Genomic DNA, 13,041 nt, shown 5'->3' on the forward strand with positions numbered 1-13,041 from the left:
GCTGGAAATGATATTAAACTAGGATTGTATTTTCACGGGAGTGCTTCAACCACCTATGTGCACTTGCGGGACATTCTCCTCCTATAGAAGCACCTCGAGCTCATCGAACAACTGTTCTCGTCTTCGAGACGGGTGAGCTCGGCGCGTTCGCGGTCGACCGTGCGCTCATCCTGCAAAGGTGAAGTTGCAACAAAAAAGAGCGATCTCGACTTTACCTGACCCTGTTTAGCTATTTCCACTAGCAGGCAAAGGATGATCATAACGTAGTGCGTCACTCAATCCATTGATATGAATCGAGTTAACAAAGAAGAGACGATTTCATAAACTAACATGCGGTTGGATGGTTAGGTGGACAGAGATGGTCGTGTTAGGAGTGAGGAAAGATGCGGTGTGGGATCAGTTATCAGAGGGGAAATCACGATCCGACAGATAATGACGGTGGTTACGCATTTAAAATTTTTTATTAAAAATAAACGTGGTTACGGTTTCCATTTACCCCACGCGAAAATTACGCTCCACGTCGGTGATATCCCATTGGGGCGGGTTACTTTCGTAGCGAGCGAGTTTCCTCCCACGGTCCCACCCCAGGTTCGCTATATATACCTGAGATCGAGAATGCGATCGCCCACGACGGCCACCACCCCATTACCCACGACGATCAAACAACAGAAGCCAGGGAGCGGTTGATCGATCAACCCGCCAAGATGCAGATCTTCGTCAAGACCCTGACCGGGAAGACCATCACGCTCGAGGTCGAGAGCAGCGACACCATCGACAACGTCAAGGCCAAGATTCAGGACAAGGAAGGTACGCACCGCCATCGACTGATCTCGTCATCTCATTGGCTTGAGATCGTCTGCTCGCCGGCGGCCGGCCGGCCTTACGTATACACTGTGTTGGCAATGGCCAATGGTGAAGCAGCTGTTTGCTTGTTTGCAATCGACTAACCGCGCATGCTAATGCTAAACTGTTTGCTTGTTGCAGGGATCCCTCCGGACCAGCAGCGGCTCATCTTCGCGGGGAAGCAGCTGGAGGAGGGGCGCACCTTGGCCGACTACAACATCCAGAAGGAGTCGACGCTGCACCTGGTGCTCCGTCTCCGCGGCGGCACCAGGGGAGGCTACCTAAACGTGGAACCAAATCTCCTGCAGCTCGCGCTCAAGTACAACGAGAAGAAGATGGTCTGCCGCAAGTACGTGTATATATATACCCCATGCCTGCATGAGTTCATATGATCGATCGGCCGAATCTTTGTTGTTAACCTGTGGTGGTGTGGAACAGGTGCTACGCTCGGCTTCCCCTGAGGTCCACCAACTGCCGCAAGAAGAAGTGCGGCCACAGCAACGAGCTGAGGCCCAAGAAGAGGTTCGTCAACAAGCTTTCCAACTGAAGATTGAACCAGGACGGGTGAGAGAAGCAAGAGGGAAAGGACCGTCGCTCAATGAATTGTTTGGTTTGGTTTATCAAGTTGTTTTATGATTTTGAATAAAACGGTGCTATGTTCTAGCTAGCTAGTGTGAAGTCCCAAGCCATGCAATGATTACCTCAGAGTCGACGATGGATGCATGCATGTATTACCCACATATTCTGTGGTCTTTTTGTGTGTGGGGAAATCGTGTACGTCTAGTGTGCACTAGTTATTGCACGTCATGACTCAATGAAGCACGAAAAGAAAAGAAAAAAAACACTGCATGAATCACCGCATAAAATCAATGATATAGAATTTAGATATGCTATAGTTAGGACGCATCTAGACATGCTTTACCAAACTGTTTTTTATTTATTCTAGGGGGCTAGGGGGATAGAACTACAGCACGAGAAGGCTCAAGATCAGCAAGACAAGGTGGGCTTTTACCCGTAGTGCATCCTAGTATCGAAACGTTCAAAGGCTCCACATAGCAACAGCTGGCATATTAACCAGAATGGCGAATGGCATATTAACCACGTGATACATGTGGTAAATAATCACAACAATTTAAAAAAAACAGAATGGCGAATGACATGTTGCAGCAATTGGGAAATTAAATGGATGTGCCAAGTCCAAACCTCAGCACAAATATCAATCCAAGATTTTGTGCGGGTACCCCTTTTTCATTACTTGCATAACAAAAGTACAAAGTTACGGACAGCTAGAAGGAAAAGAAGAAGCGAGTTGGATTTTACTTTTTTGAAAATGGAGGCATTGCCCCTGGCCTCTGCATCATGATGATGCATGCGGCCATCTTATTAACAATCCATAATCATCATAAAAGTCTTACAGCTCATAAACGGAGCAGAATAAAGTATCAAAAGGAAAAATACATGTGAACCATGTCAACCGGCACAATGAAGATAAAAAGGATAAGCTCTCTAGACTCCTATCCTGTTATGCGAGCGCCATCCGAACCGGTTGAAGATAACCCGAGCTACCATCTCCCATTGGTTGCACCCAGTAATCAAAGGCTCCCTGAAGTCCATAGGAGTGAGTAAGGACCATGTACGGATCCAAGCTATAGCTCTGAAGATAACCTGCAAAAAAGTTAAAGTGTGTTGTCTGTTAAAAATCATATCATTCCTGCAGTTCCATATAGCCCATAATAGCGCCCATATTCCAATCCGAATACGAGCCGCGGTGATCTGATCAACCCCAGCTAACCACGTCCCAAACAAAGACGCAATATCAACTGGAGGATTAATATTAAAAGCTACATGAATCGTTCTCCAAAGTAACTTAGCAAGTGGGCATTCAAGAAATAAGTGTTGTATTGTTTCGTCATGATCACAAAAACAGCACCACGAAGAGCCTACCCATCGCCTCTTCATTAAGTTGTCCTTTGTGAGTATCACTTGCTTGTGAACAAACCACATGAAGATTTTAATACGCAAAGAAATCTTAACTTTCCAAATGTGCAGCGACCTTGATAGGGGGCCAGAGTTAATGAGATCCATATAAAAAGATTTCACCGTAAACCTCCCATTCATAGTTAATTTCCATTGTATTGAATCCGGCTGATCGGAGAGTTGAACTTCTATCAATCTCTGAACCAGGTGCATCCAGGCGGTCCATCTCTCACCAACTAACACACGCCTGAATTGGATGTTCAAGGGAATTGTTTGAAGGACGGTACCCACGTAATCTTCTTTACGTTGTACAATATTATAGAGTGTAGGATATTGGATGGCCAAGGGCGTCTCTCCTAGCCACGTGTCCACCCAAAATCTTGTTGACATTCCATTGCCAACCAAGAATTTGACCCTACGAAAGAACAGGTCCTTCGTGCGCATAAGTCCCTTCCAGAACGGCGAGTCAGTCGGTCTCATGGTAACCTGGGCTAGTGTTTTCGAGTGCAGATACTTATTGCGCAAGAGTTGAGACCACATGCCCTCCGGCTCAGTCTCTAGTCTGTAGAGCCATTTGCTCATAAGACATTTGTTCTTGATTTCTAAGTTTTCAATACCGAGACCCCCTTGGTCTTTAGGTCGGCAAATGATATCCCATCGCGCGAGATGATATTTCCGCTTGGCCTCATCAGACTGCCAAAAGAAGCGGGATCTAAAGAAATCAAGTTGCTTGCGAACTCCTTTCGGAATTTCGAAGAACGACAGTAGAAACATCGGCATACTAGTCAGTACTGAGTTAATCAGGACTAGCCAACCTCCATATGACATAAGCTTACCCTTCCAGCAGCTAAGTTTTTTTTCAATTCGTTCTTCGATACATTTCCATTCTTTATTGGAGAGTTTATGGTGATGGATCGGTATACCCAAGTAACTGAATGGTAAGGCACCTGATTCGCATCCAAACAATTGTCTATATTTGTGTTCCTCGTCTTTGGCTTTCCCAAAGCAGAACACCTCGCTCTTATGAAAATTAATTTTTAATCCAGACAATTATTCGAAGAGACACAAGATAAGTCATATTACGTGCCTTAGCCATGTCATGTTCCATGAATAGAATAGTGTCATCAGCATATTGTAGAATGGAAATCCCTCCATCGACAAGATGAGGAACTAGATCCTCTACATGGCCATGCTGCTTGGCCCTGCCAATAATAACGGCCAGCATATCTGCCACAATATTGAACAGAAGAGGAGACATGGAATCCCCTTGTCATAACCCCTTATGCGTCTGGAAATAGTGACCGATGTCATCGTTCACCTTGACTCCTACACTACCTTTCTGGACTTGGGTATCTACTTGCTTCCTCCAGGTTTCAGTAAAACCCTTCATACGCATTGCCTGTTGAAGAAAAGGTCATTTTACTTTATCATACACCTTCTCAAAGTCCAGTTTGAAAATATCCCCGTCTAGTTTCTTCGAGTGGATCTCATGAAGCGTTTCATGTAGAACGATCACCCCTTCCAGTATGGGTCGTCCCGGCATGAACGCTGTCTGGCTCGGTTGGATCACCGAATGAGCAATTTGTGTCAATTTATTAGTTCCTACCTTTGTGAAGATTTTGAAACTCACATTCAGCAGGCAAATGGGGCGGAATTGTTTGATCCGAACTGCCTCATCTTTCTTAGGTAACAGCGTGATCGTACCAAAGTTAAGATGAAACAACTCCAAATGACCGTCAAAAAAATCGTAAAACATAGGCATAAGATCATCTTTAATAATTTGCCAACATTTCTTATAAAATTCAGCGGGAAACCCATCTGGTCCCGATGCTTTATTCGGCTTCATTTGGGAAATTGCCTGATAAACCTCTTCTTCAGTAAACGGTGCAGAGAGAACATCATTCTCTGCTGCCTGTAATTGAGGTATATCCTTAATCACAGATTCGTCAAGGGACACCGTAGATGAATTCGGGGGACCAAAAAGTTTTTTATAATAGTTAGAGATGTATGCTTTCAGATTTTCATGTCCCACTATTATCCTTTCGTCCTGTTCGAGATGTATAATTTTTTTCTTTCTATGCTTGCCATTTGCAACCATATGGAAAAATTGTGTATTGTCATCCCCTTGGACAACCCTCAGCGTTTTCGCACGCAATGCCCACTTCAGCTCCTCTTCTCTCAAGAGAGCCCGTAGACCTTGCTCAGCCTGGGACTTCGTTCGTTGCTCATGAACAGAGAGAAGAGTGGCCTCCGCCTTTAAGTCTAGTGCCTCAATCAATTGAGTAAGACGCTCTTTTTCTCGTTTGTAGATCCCATTCTCATTTCTGGCCCAACCTCGCAGAAATTGTCGGAGATGTCTAATTTTATTTTGCCATCTCTTAACATGAGTCCTTCCACTAACCGGCATAGCCCATTCTCGTGCAATCATCTCCATAAACCCTTCTCGCTCAAACCAGTTGTGATCGAAGGAGAATATATTTTTATTTGCCACATGTGTAACCTCCCCCGAGTCTAAAAGAAGTGGTGTGTGATCTGAGATCACTCTCTGCATCGCATGGACCGACACCAACGGATATTTTTGTTCCCACTCCACATTAGCAAGGACCCTATCCAACTTTTCATAAGTCGGAATAGGTAACGAGTTGGCACATGTAAATTGTCTACCGGTGAGCTCAATTTCTCTCAAATTGAGACTCTCGTTAAACATCATGGACAGATTGTCATTGTTCTTCTCATCTCTTCTCCTGATGATATTAAAATCTCCCCCAACTAGTATAGGCAGATTTTCATCTCCACAAATCCGCACCAAATCGGCCAAAAAGTCAGGTTTGAGTTCAGGTTGTGCTGCCCCATAGACCGCTACTAGGGACCATCGAAACCCATCTAGTTTTGATCGCACCCTGAATTTGACCGAAAATCTCCCTGAACCACATTAAGCACCTCTAACGTCTCACACCGTACTCCTAGTAAAATCCCGCCGGATTGTCCTCTAGGAGGTAAGATGTGCCAGTCAAAATTGATACCACTGGATAGAGTTTGAAGAAACTGTGATGTGAAATTATCTCGTCCAGTTTCCAAAAGTGCGATAAAGTCTAAGTGTTGTTCCATCGTTGTCTCTGCTAAGAATCTTTGTTTAGCCAAGTCTGCTAGACCTCTGCTATTCCAGAATATTCCTTTCATAAGTCATCATGAATATATTTTTATGCTTAACTCTGGCACTTCTGCATACCGCCGATGTAGGATAAATTTTCCGCTTCTAGGGCCATTTGGGCTTCTCCTCAACTCCATGCGGGATAGAAGGATCGGTGACCACAAAATCTTCCCCCTCAATCAGGAGAGGCTCAACCGTGTCTGTAGTCTCCAAATCCTCCTCATCCTCCGCCTCCATTGTAGGCAAAAGGTTATTACAAATATTTGCGAGATCAGCCATTCCTAAATTATTCATTTCATTGTCACTCATTGGTTTGATAAATGCAAGATTTCGAATGATTTCGGAAGCCCTCTCCACTTCTAAGTCTAAAATATCATTAATGGATTTGACGACCTCGGTTTCATTTGACCCCAAAGAAATTCCTAAGTCGTTTGCCTTATCTACTATTTCATTTTCTGAGAAGTGCAAAAATTAACAACTTTTATCAAAAGACGCACTTGTAGTAGTCTCGACATTACGAAGCATGGCGGCCCTCTTGGCACGCACTAGCTGCAGGTCATCCGCATCCGGCTGTCCCTGGATCCGATTGCTGACACGCCTGCCAGCCGACACCGGATCCGCAATCCCATCGAAAGCGATAAGCTCCTCGTCGTCCTCTCCCGAGGAGTGAAATCCCGACTCCCACGCCCATCCCCTATCGTCGGTGAAGAAGGGTCGGGCATGGACGAGCGGAACTCGGCCGAAGGGGGTAAGGGGGAAGAAGACCGGAGAGCCACCTGCTCACTAGTCCCTCTCCCCCTCTCCGCACCAGAACCTCTCGTCTCCTGGCCGCATTGTACGGCACAGTCCTGTGGGGGGGTTACGACACGGGACTCCATTATCAGAAGCGAGTTCGATGCATTATCAGGAAAACCATTGCGCCCGCCCGTAATCGGGCTCGTGCGCAATGGGCCAAAAACCTGATAACACTGGCTAAGAAAACCTACAAGTTCCACATAAAGTAGCGCACAACCAACAAATCAATACTGATGACATAAGCCACGCATACCCGCCCACATAATCAGCACCGAAACATTCTAGCCAGCAGCAAAGTGTGACTACAACCTCCAAAATCGATCCGCCTCTTCCCCCAGATACGCAACATGCTTGTAGCATTAATCCACGTGATACAACCTCCTTCTGCCTTGTGAAGACCTGCCCAGTACAATAAAAGCGACCAAACAAAACACACAATGTCGAAGGGAGATTTGATCGGTTTCTTGTCAGAGGTTGCCTTATTACGAGGTAGCCAATGGCCCAGCAGATGGCTGCCACTAGGAAAGTAAACATAGCAACAAGCATAGAATTGCCACACATTGTTAGGACATGGCTACAGGGCATGGGAAAAAAGGTGTTGCACTCACTCATGGTGATCACAAAATGAACGAACATTATTGCCAGGCCATTTTTCTTTTGCGTCACATACCTAATAGGATAGCATTTTGAAAGGGCCGCCAAAGAAAATTTTGAATTTTCAAAGGAATTTTTGCCCTCCAAATCCACTGAAAGTTAGCCCCATGTACATCATTCTCCATTATCTGGTGCATAGACTTGGTAGTGAAGACGCCTCTTTTAGTAAATCTCAGGTTCAGCTTTTCTAGGTAAGGTGTCAATCTACAGCAGAGAAGTTGCAATTAGATGTATAGCTTCATCGTCGAGTCTCTGAATTTCGTTCCGGTGCATATATAATAGAGAAGCTGCAATTAGATATACAGCTTCGATTGGCATGCTATCTATCAAGTTTGCTATCAGATGGAGACCCAACATGTGAAACCAAGCGGTGAAAGAGTACGAGATGTAACCATCAAGAGATAAGAAACTAATTGGCCTCATTTCAGTTTACATCTGAAACAGCAAGAAATGTTAAATTCACTCCATTCCCTTTCCTCAAATGTCAAATGTACCACAATAAAATATATACAGAAAACATCAAAGCAATCTCACATACTAAGGATGAGATGAGTTTACAACACACTTATTACATTGATGAAACAGAATATAATCTAATACATGACGAGTAGCTCGCCCCTCTTTTGTATATGCACAATGCCACTAAGGATAGTATCCCCATTTATTCCATGTGGAAAGCTGCAACACAAGGCCTTCCTCCACTATTCTCATGATGCGCTCTCGGCAAGGCATACATAAATACATATACATTCATAACTGGATGGACCTCCGGTTGGTCGTTAAGGCCTGTGAGCGGCAGTGGCTGCATGACAAGGTTGCAGTGCTCTAGATAAATTCTCTTGTGTTGAGTGCCCTTGACTATGTCATGCAACCACTCTCAAAGTCGATCTCCCTTACATGGTATCATCATCAAATATTGTGGAAAGCACAAGCCCACGGGCAAACGCACTCCTTTGAGCCCGCTCCTTCTGATCCTTCTCGGACAGAGATGTTTCAGCTCTGTAAATTCACCAGGCATTCAATCAAATATTTGATCACAAGAACTATTAAACTACAGCAAAACCTACATTTAAAAACTCAAAAGGTACAACCTGCCTATATTTCGAACTTAGATTACAATATTTGGCAACAAGAAATAATTTAAAATTTCTGGTGAGCAACAGGTCATCAAAAACCATAAGGCCCATAACATTGATCATCAATATGAAACATACAGATGGGTAGACTACTACGATATACAGCACATGCGTAAGTTCAACCTAGTATTTTCTTGGAGAAATATCGTCCAAATGAAATGATGTCAAGCAGATTAAGGAATAAATCAAGCACATACTAACAGCCGAAAAGGGATAACCAATACGTCAATAAGGTAACCACATAACCATAACAGACAATGTACTATACAATTGGTAACAATGACAAAACTTAATTGGCATCAAGGCTTTGCAATTTTATTCATACTTAGAGGGCATAGAAAGCTGTACTGGCTATGCACAAGGACAGCGCACAATATAGAATGTGGAAATCTATCATCCACTCAGCAGATACAGTAGCATCGTGGCAAAGAGGAAGCGGAGTGAGGCGGCAGAAAGAACAAAGCTTGAGGTGACATACCTCTCTACGATCTTTTCATCTGGGAATTTATTTAGCAAAAATGTTTTGTCAGATGAGTCGGAACGAAAATCTTTCGATGGTTCAGCCACAGGCAAACTACAAATTAAAGATTGCAAAAATGGATCAGGGGCGGCAGCGGGAGGATTAGATACATAGGATGATCCACCAAGAAAGGACTGCAAACTGCCGTCTCTTAAATCCTTTCTCAACAAAGACAGCAAAGAATGGGACCCAGAAGATACTTTTCGGACTCTGCGCCTGCGCTGCATGTATTTTTCATTAAGGAAAACAATGAATAAATTGTCTTCCAACAGAAACCATGTATTCTGAAGAGGACACACTGTAATATGGTAAAGTCACTATCACTCATTGGCAGCAGTACAGTGAATAAAAAAAAAGGATATCTTGAAGTAACTTCCATGCTGCATTGTCAAGTGGCCTATTAAGTCCGTCCCAACCCTTGTAGCACAGATGGGGCATACCTGAAAGGTTAGTTCATCAAATTCCATGAGTGCTTATTATTTGAATTCATCAAACAGTTATGCTCACACAATCAAGGACGCAAGGTAAGCACAGTGTTACAATGAAGTCCTACCAGAAAAAAAGAACAAAACTGCCAATTATGTCCAATACAGGTAAAAATTAACTACTCCCTCCATTCCTAAATATAAGTCTTTTAAGAGATTCCAATATGAACTACATACGGAGCAAAAACGGATGAATCTACACTCCAAAATATGTCTATATACATCCGTATGTAGTCCATATTGGAATCTCTAAAAAGACTTATATTTAGGAACGGAGGAAGTATGTTTTAGTTAACTCTCTCTAGGCTTACAGTCCAAATAAACTCAAGGTAACCCAGCAACACACACATCAATTTATATTCTAAGTGTAATAATAAAAGAAGAAACTGAACTCTCTAGTGTCCTTAAACAGTAAACATGAGTCCTCCTAATGTAGGAAGCCAGGTAGCAATCGCGAACCATATAGAGTTCGGTACCACTCTTTTCATTCTATAGATAACTCTACTCCGCACCACACACAAATTAATCAGTGTGACACCACTTCTACTCGATGAAATGTGCAACAACCATAGATCCAAACTCTTAACTACCAAAGGAACGAACATGGCCTAGCCTAGCAACTGTATCTCAAACAACATAACGAATTAATAATGCACGCCCTACTTTGAAGGAGAAGGATGACCTTCTACAATTCAGAGAGCTTAGAACTTGAGTTCTTAACAAGAAAAACAATTAAAAGTTGGGACTTGGGACTCAAACTGAAGAGCAGAATAACACATGTCACCTAAGAGGGCCTGAGACTAAGAACTGGAAACTAGAACTTTGTAAAGAGAAATTCTAAAAAGAAACTTGTACAGCCAGTAGCGAATCTATCAGGTGGGCTTCGACAGCCTAGCCTCTGATTTTGCCAGGAAAAAGGCATATATGCATTAGCAATCATGGAAGATAACCACAAAAGAGATTATGTTAATACGTGTGACAGTGCCTACACGGTTCTGGACAAAGCAAGCGGTGCTTGGGCCTTAGTGCCTATGGCCCGCCCAACAGCTAGCCTGTGTTGAACCCTCTCTCGTCGTCTCGTGTCGCCCAACACGTTGGCAACCAGAGACCGTGTAGCAGGGGAGGCGAGCAGTGGTCTGTAGCTATACGAGATTTTCTTGATTCAAGCAACTTCTTTTCTTTCCAAATTCAATACTAACAAGTATACTCCCTCCGTAGATACATCCGTATGTAGACAAATCTAAGACAACTAATTTGGAACGGAGGTAAAACATAGCACATGTTTCTCAAGATTATCTTTGATCAAGAATTTAATTGGTCAACAATATGTGGATTGTGTGATTTAAAAATGACCTTGTTGGATTCGTGTTGGAATGAACTTTTGAATAATACCGATTTCGTATAAGATAGTCCACATTTTTTAACTGTTTAGTCAAAGATATATCTCAACGAACCGGTGCGCCTTATATTTTAGACCAAGTGGGCTATATGCTAAGAATTTTACCAAAGTTGATGGTTGTTGTTCAGAAGTTACCGCTTCACACTTTCATTACGAATGTTAGGAGAAGTGGAGAATTTCACTGATGTCATGATTATTTGATGCACAATCTAAAATTTAAATTCAACAAGCCTACATTTGATATTTATTTCCTTTATTCAGATTAGTGTATTAAGCTTTGAGCATATCCTCCACTTTCATGCTCAATTTGCCACTGTGTACAGCCAATCTTATTGGCCAGCTATAACACAAAATTGTTTCAGACTTTCATCTAGTTGCACCAGTCGTTCACTCCAGAACCAACAATACCTAATACTCCTACAACCCAAGGGAACTACATTCCATAACCAAACTGGCCAAAGAAAAAATTCCCAAGAATCATAATCACTAGATTCATAAAGACTCCTGTAGGAACGACAGAGGCCAACCAAATCCCGCAATTCCAACCAGCAACACCATAAAAAAGCTCTGTCAAAGGAGTTGGTTCCTAAAATGTTCCAACGCAGCCACCCAAAAGGTAACTTGTTTTCTACATTTCCAACCTGAACTACCACAGACAAACAAGAATTCTCCAGCAGAACATTCAAGAGTCTCATCTTTTCAGCAATCTACAGAGCAATAAACCTATTCCATATCAAAATTACAAGAACAATGGATTTTCCGAACCACTAAAACGTACAGGTCCCTTAGTTGCACCATTATCAACATTTCCGTCCTGAAGCGTGGCGCATCCTAACGACACTTGGCGTAAAATGTCCCATTTCGGCAAAAATTATTTCAAAGGCTCAAACGGGACCCGGCCGAGCGAGTCACAAGAACGCGAATCATCAGAAAGGGCGAGGCGACATACCCCGCTCTTGGCCTCGACGGCGTGCTCGTCGTCGATGTGGCAGCAGAGCCCGACGAAGTCGAAGTCCTCGCCGCAAAAGGGGCAGTTGTATGCCTCCGCCCCGCGCGCCTCCACCTCGTCCCCGCCGGCGTCCGCGTCGTCGAACCCCATGTACAGATCTGACGTACGACCACAGCGAATCACGCATCAGCCCCAACGTCGAATCAAAAACCAACGAGGCCAACACCGAGGGCGAAATCGGGCCGACCGATCGATCGTACCGTAGCGGGACTGCAGGCGCCTCGCGGCGGCGGCGGAGGAGGAGGTGGAGGAGGAGCGGCCCCACGCGTCGCCGGAATCCATGGCGGAATTGGACGAAACCCTAGCCTCGCCTCTCTCTCTCTCCTTTCCCCTTTGTGCTGGTGAATTCTTTTTTGGCTTTCCAGGCTTTTCTGTCCGCTCCTCTCTTTCCACTGCTTCGGTGTGCGCGCGAGCGTGCGGTGTTTGTTGGCCGTTTGCTCCGGTGTGGGTCGGTGCGTGTGAGTGATTGGAATGAATTATGGGACGGAAAGGTGGGGGGAGGGTGGTAGTTGGTGGGTGCCTGCACCTGGTCTACGGTGAGCCACTGGTAACTGCACGGTGGGGCGTCGCTGTCAGCGGTGGTATTTTTGGTGAGATTCTGTCACGTGACTGATGGTTGGTGCTGCGAAATGGTTGCAGCGTAGCAGGGGGGCCTTCATTTCTTAATTAAAGGGTTAGAAGAGTGGGAAATCGGAATTTCTAGGTAGTAGTACTTGAGAAGAAGTATTTCCTCTGCTCATCCCTAAGAAATCCGATGTGGAGTTGGTTGGGGATTTTCGTCCTATCAGCCTTACCCACAGCGCTGCTAAACTTTTCGCCAAGATGTTGGCTAACCGTGCAAGGAGAAGAATGAAGGAAATTGTCATGGCCAATCAGTCAGCGTTTATATGTGGCAGGCACTTGCATGACAACTTCCTCCTTGTGAGGCAAGTGGCCAGAAAGATCCATGCACGTAAAGAAGCGGGGGTGTTCCTGAAGTTAGACATGTCGAGGGCGTTTGATTTTATATCTTGGCCCTTCCTGTTTGAAGTTATGAGGCGCAAAGGTTTTGGACAGAGATGGTTAGCATGGA

The 13,041-nt window shown here is 44.2% G+C and overlaps 2 protein-coding genes across 2 annotated transcripts; one reads left to right on the forward strand and one right to left on the reverse strand.

Moving 5' to 3' along the window:
- The first annotated feature begins 616 nt into the window (after positions 1 to 616).
- Positions 617 to 1,596, forward strand: LOC123092234 (ubiquitin). Its single transcript, XM_044513940.1, has 3 exons — positions 617 to 807; positions 985 to 1,192; positions 1,282 to 1,596. Exons 1-3 carry the CDS (start codon positions 705 to 707, stop codon positions 1,388 to 1,390), a joined length of 420 nt encoding a protein of 139 aa, XP_044369875.1. The 5' UTR covers positions 617 to 704; the 3' UTR covers positions 1,391 to 1,596.
- Positions 1,597 to 7,871: 6,275 nt separating this feature from the next.
- On the reverse strand, positions 7,872 to 12,455 carry LOC123129376 (protein DEHYDRATION-INDUCED 19 homolog 2). The gene is made up of 5 exons (XM_044549568.1): positions 12,170 to 12,455; positions 11,910 to 12,067; positions 9,439 to 9,516; positions 9,035 to 9,303; positions 7,872 to 8,419 (listed from the first exon to the last, which is right to left on the reverse strand). The coding sequence occupies exons 1-5, from the start codon at positions 12,249 to 12,251 to the stop codon at positions 8,314 to 8,316; spliced, it is 693 nt and encodes a 230-aa protein (XP_044405503.1). The 5' UTR covers positions 12,252 to 12,455; the 3' UTR covers positions 7,872 to 8,313.
- Between the last annotated feature and the right edge of the window lie 586 nt (positions 12,456 to 13,041).

Source organism: Triticum aestivum, chromosome 1B (genome assembly GCF_018294505.1).
Source record: "Triticum aestivum cultivar Chinese Spring chromosome 1B, IWGSC CS RefSeq v2.1, whole genome shotgun sequence".
Classification (NCBI taxonomy): domain Eukaryota; kingdom Viridiplantae; phylum Streptophyta; class Magnoliopsida; order Poales; family Poaceae; genus Triticum; species Triticum aestivum.

What these genes read in the sequence shown, in the direction of transcription:
- LOC123129376 (XM_044549568.1), bottom strand. Translation starts at nt 12,251, where the DNA reads ATGGATTCCGGCGACGCGTGGGGCCGCTCCTCCTCCACCTCCTCCTCC. An exon ending in CCGTCGAGGCCAAGAGCGGG is followed by an intron (nt 9,517 to 11,909) that starts GTATGTCGCCTC and finishes CTAACCTTTCAG; the next exon opens with GTATGCCCCATCTGTGCTAC. An exon ending in GATGAAAAGATCGTAGAGAG is followed by an intron (nt 8,420 to 9,034) that starts GTATGTCACCTC and finishes GTGAATTTACAG; the next exon opens with AGCTGAAACATCTCTGTCCG.
- LOC123092234 (XM_044513940.1), top strand. Translation starts at nt 705, where the DNA reads ATGCAGATCTTCGTCAAGACCCTGACCGGGAAGACCATCACGCTCGAG. An exon ending in CAAGATTCAGGACAAGGAAG is followed by an intron (nt 808 to 984) that starts GTACGCACCGCC and finishes TGCTTGTTGCAG; the next exon opens with GGATCCCTCCGGACCAGCAG. An exon ending in AAGAAGATGGTCTGCCGCAA is followed by an intron (nt 1,193 to 1,281) that starts GTACGTGTATAT and finishes GGTGTGGAACAG; the next exon opens with GTGCTACGCTCGGCTTCCCC.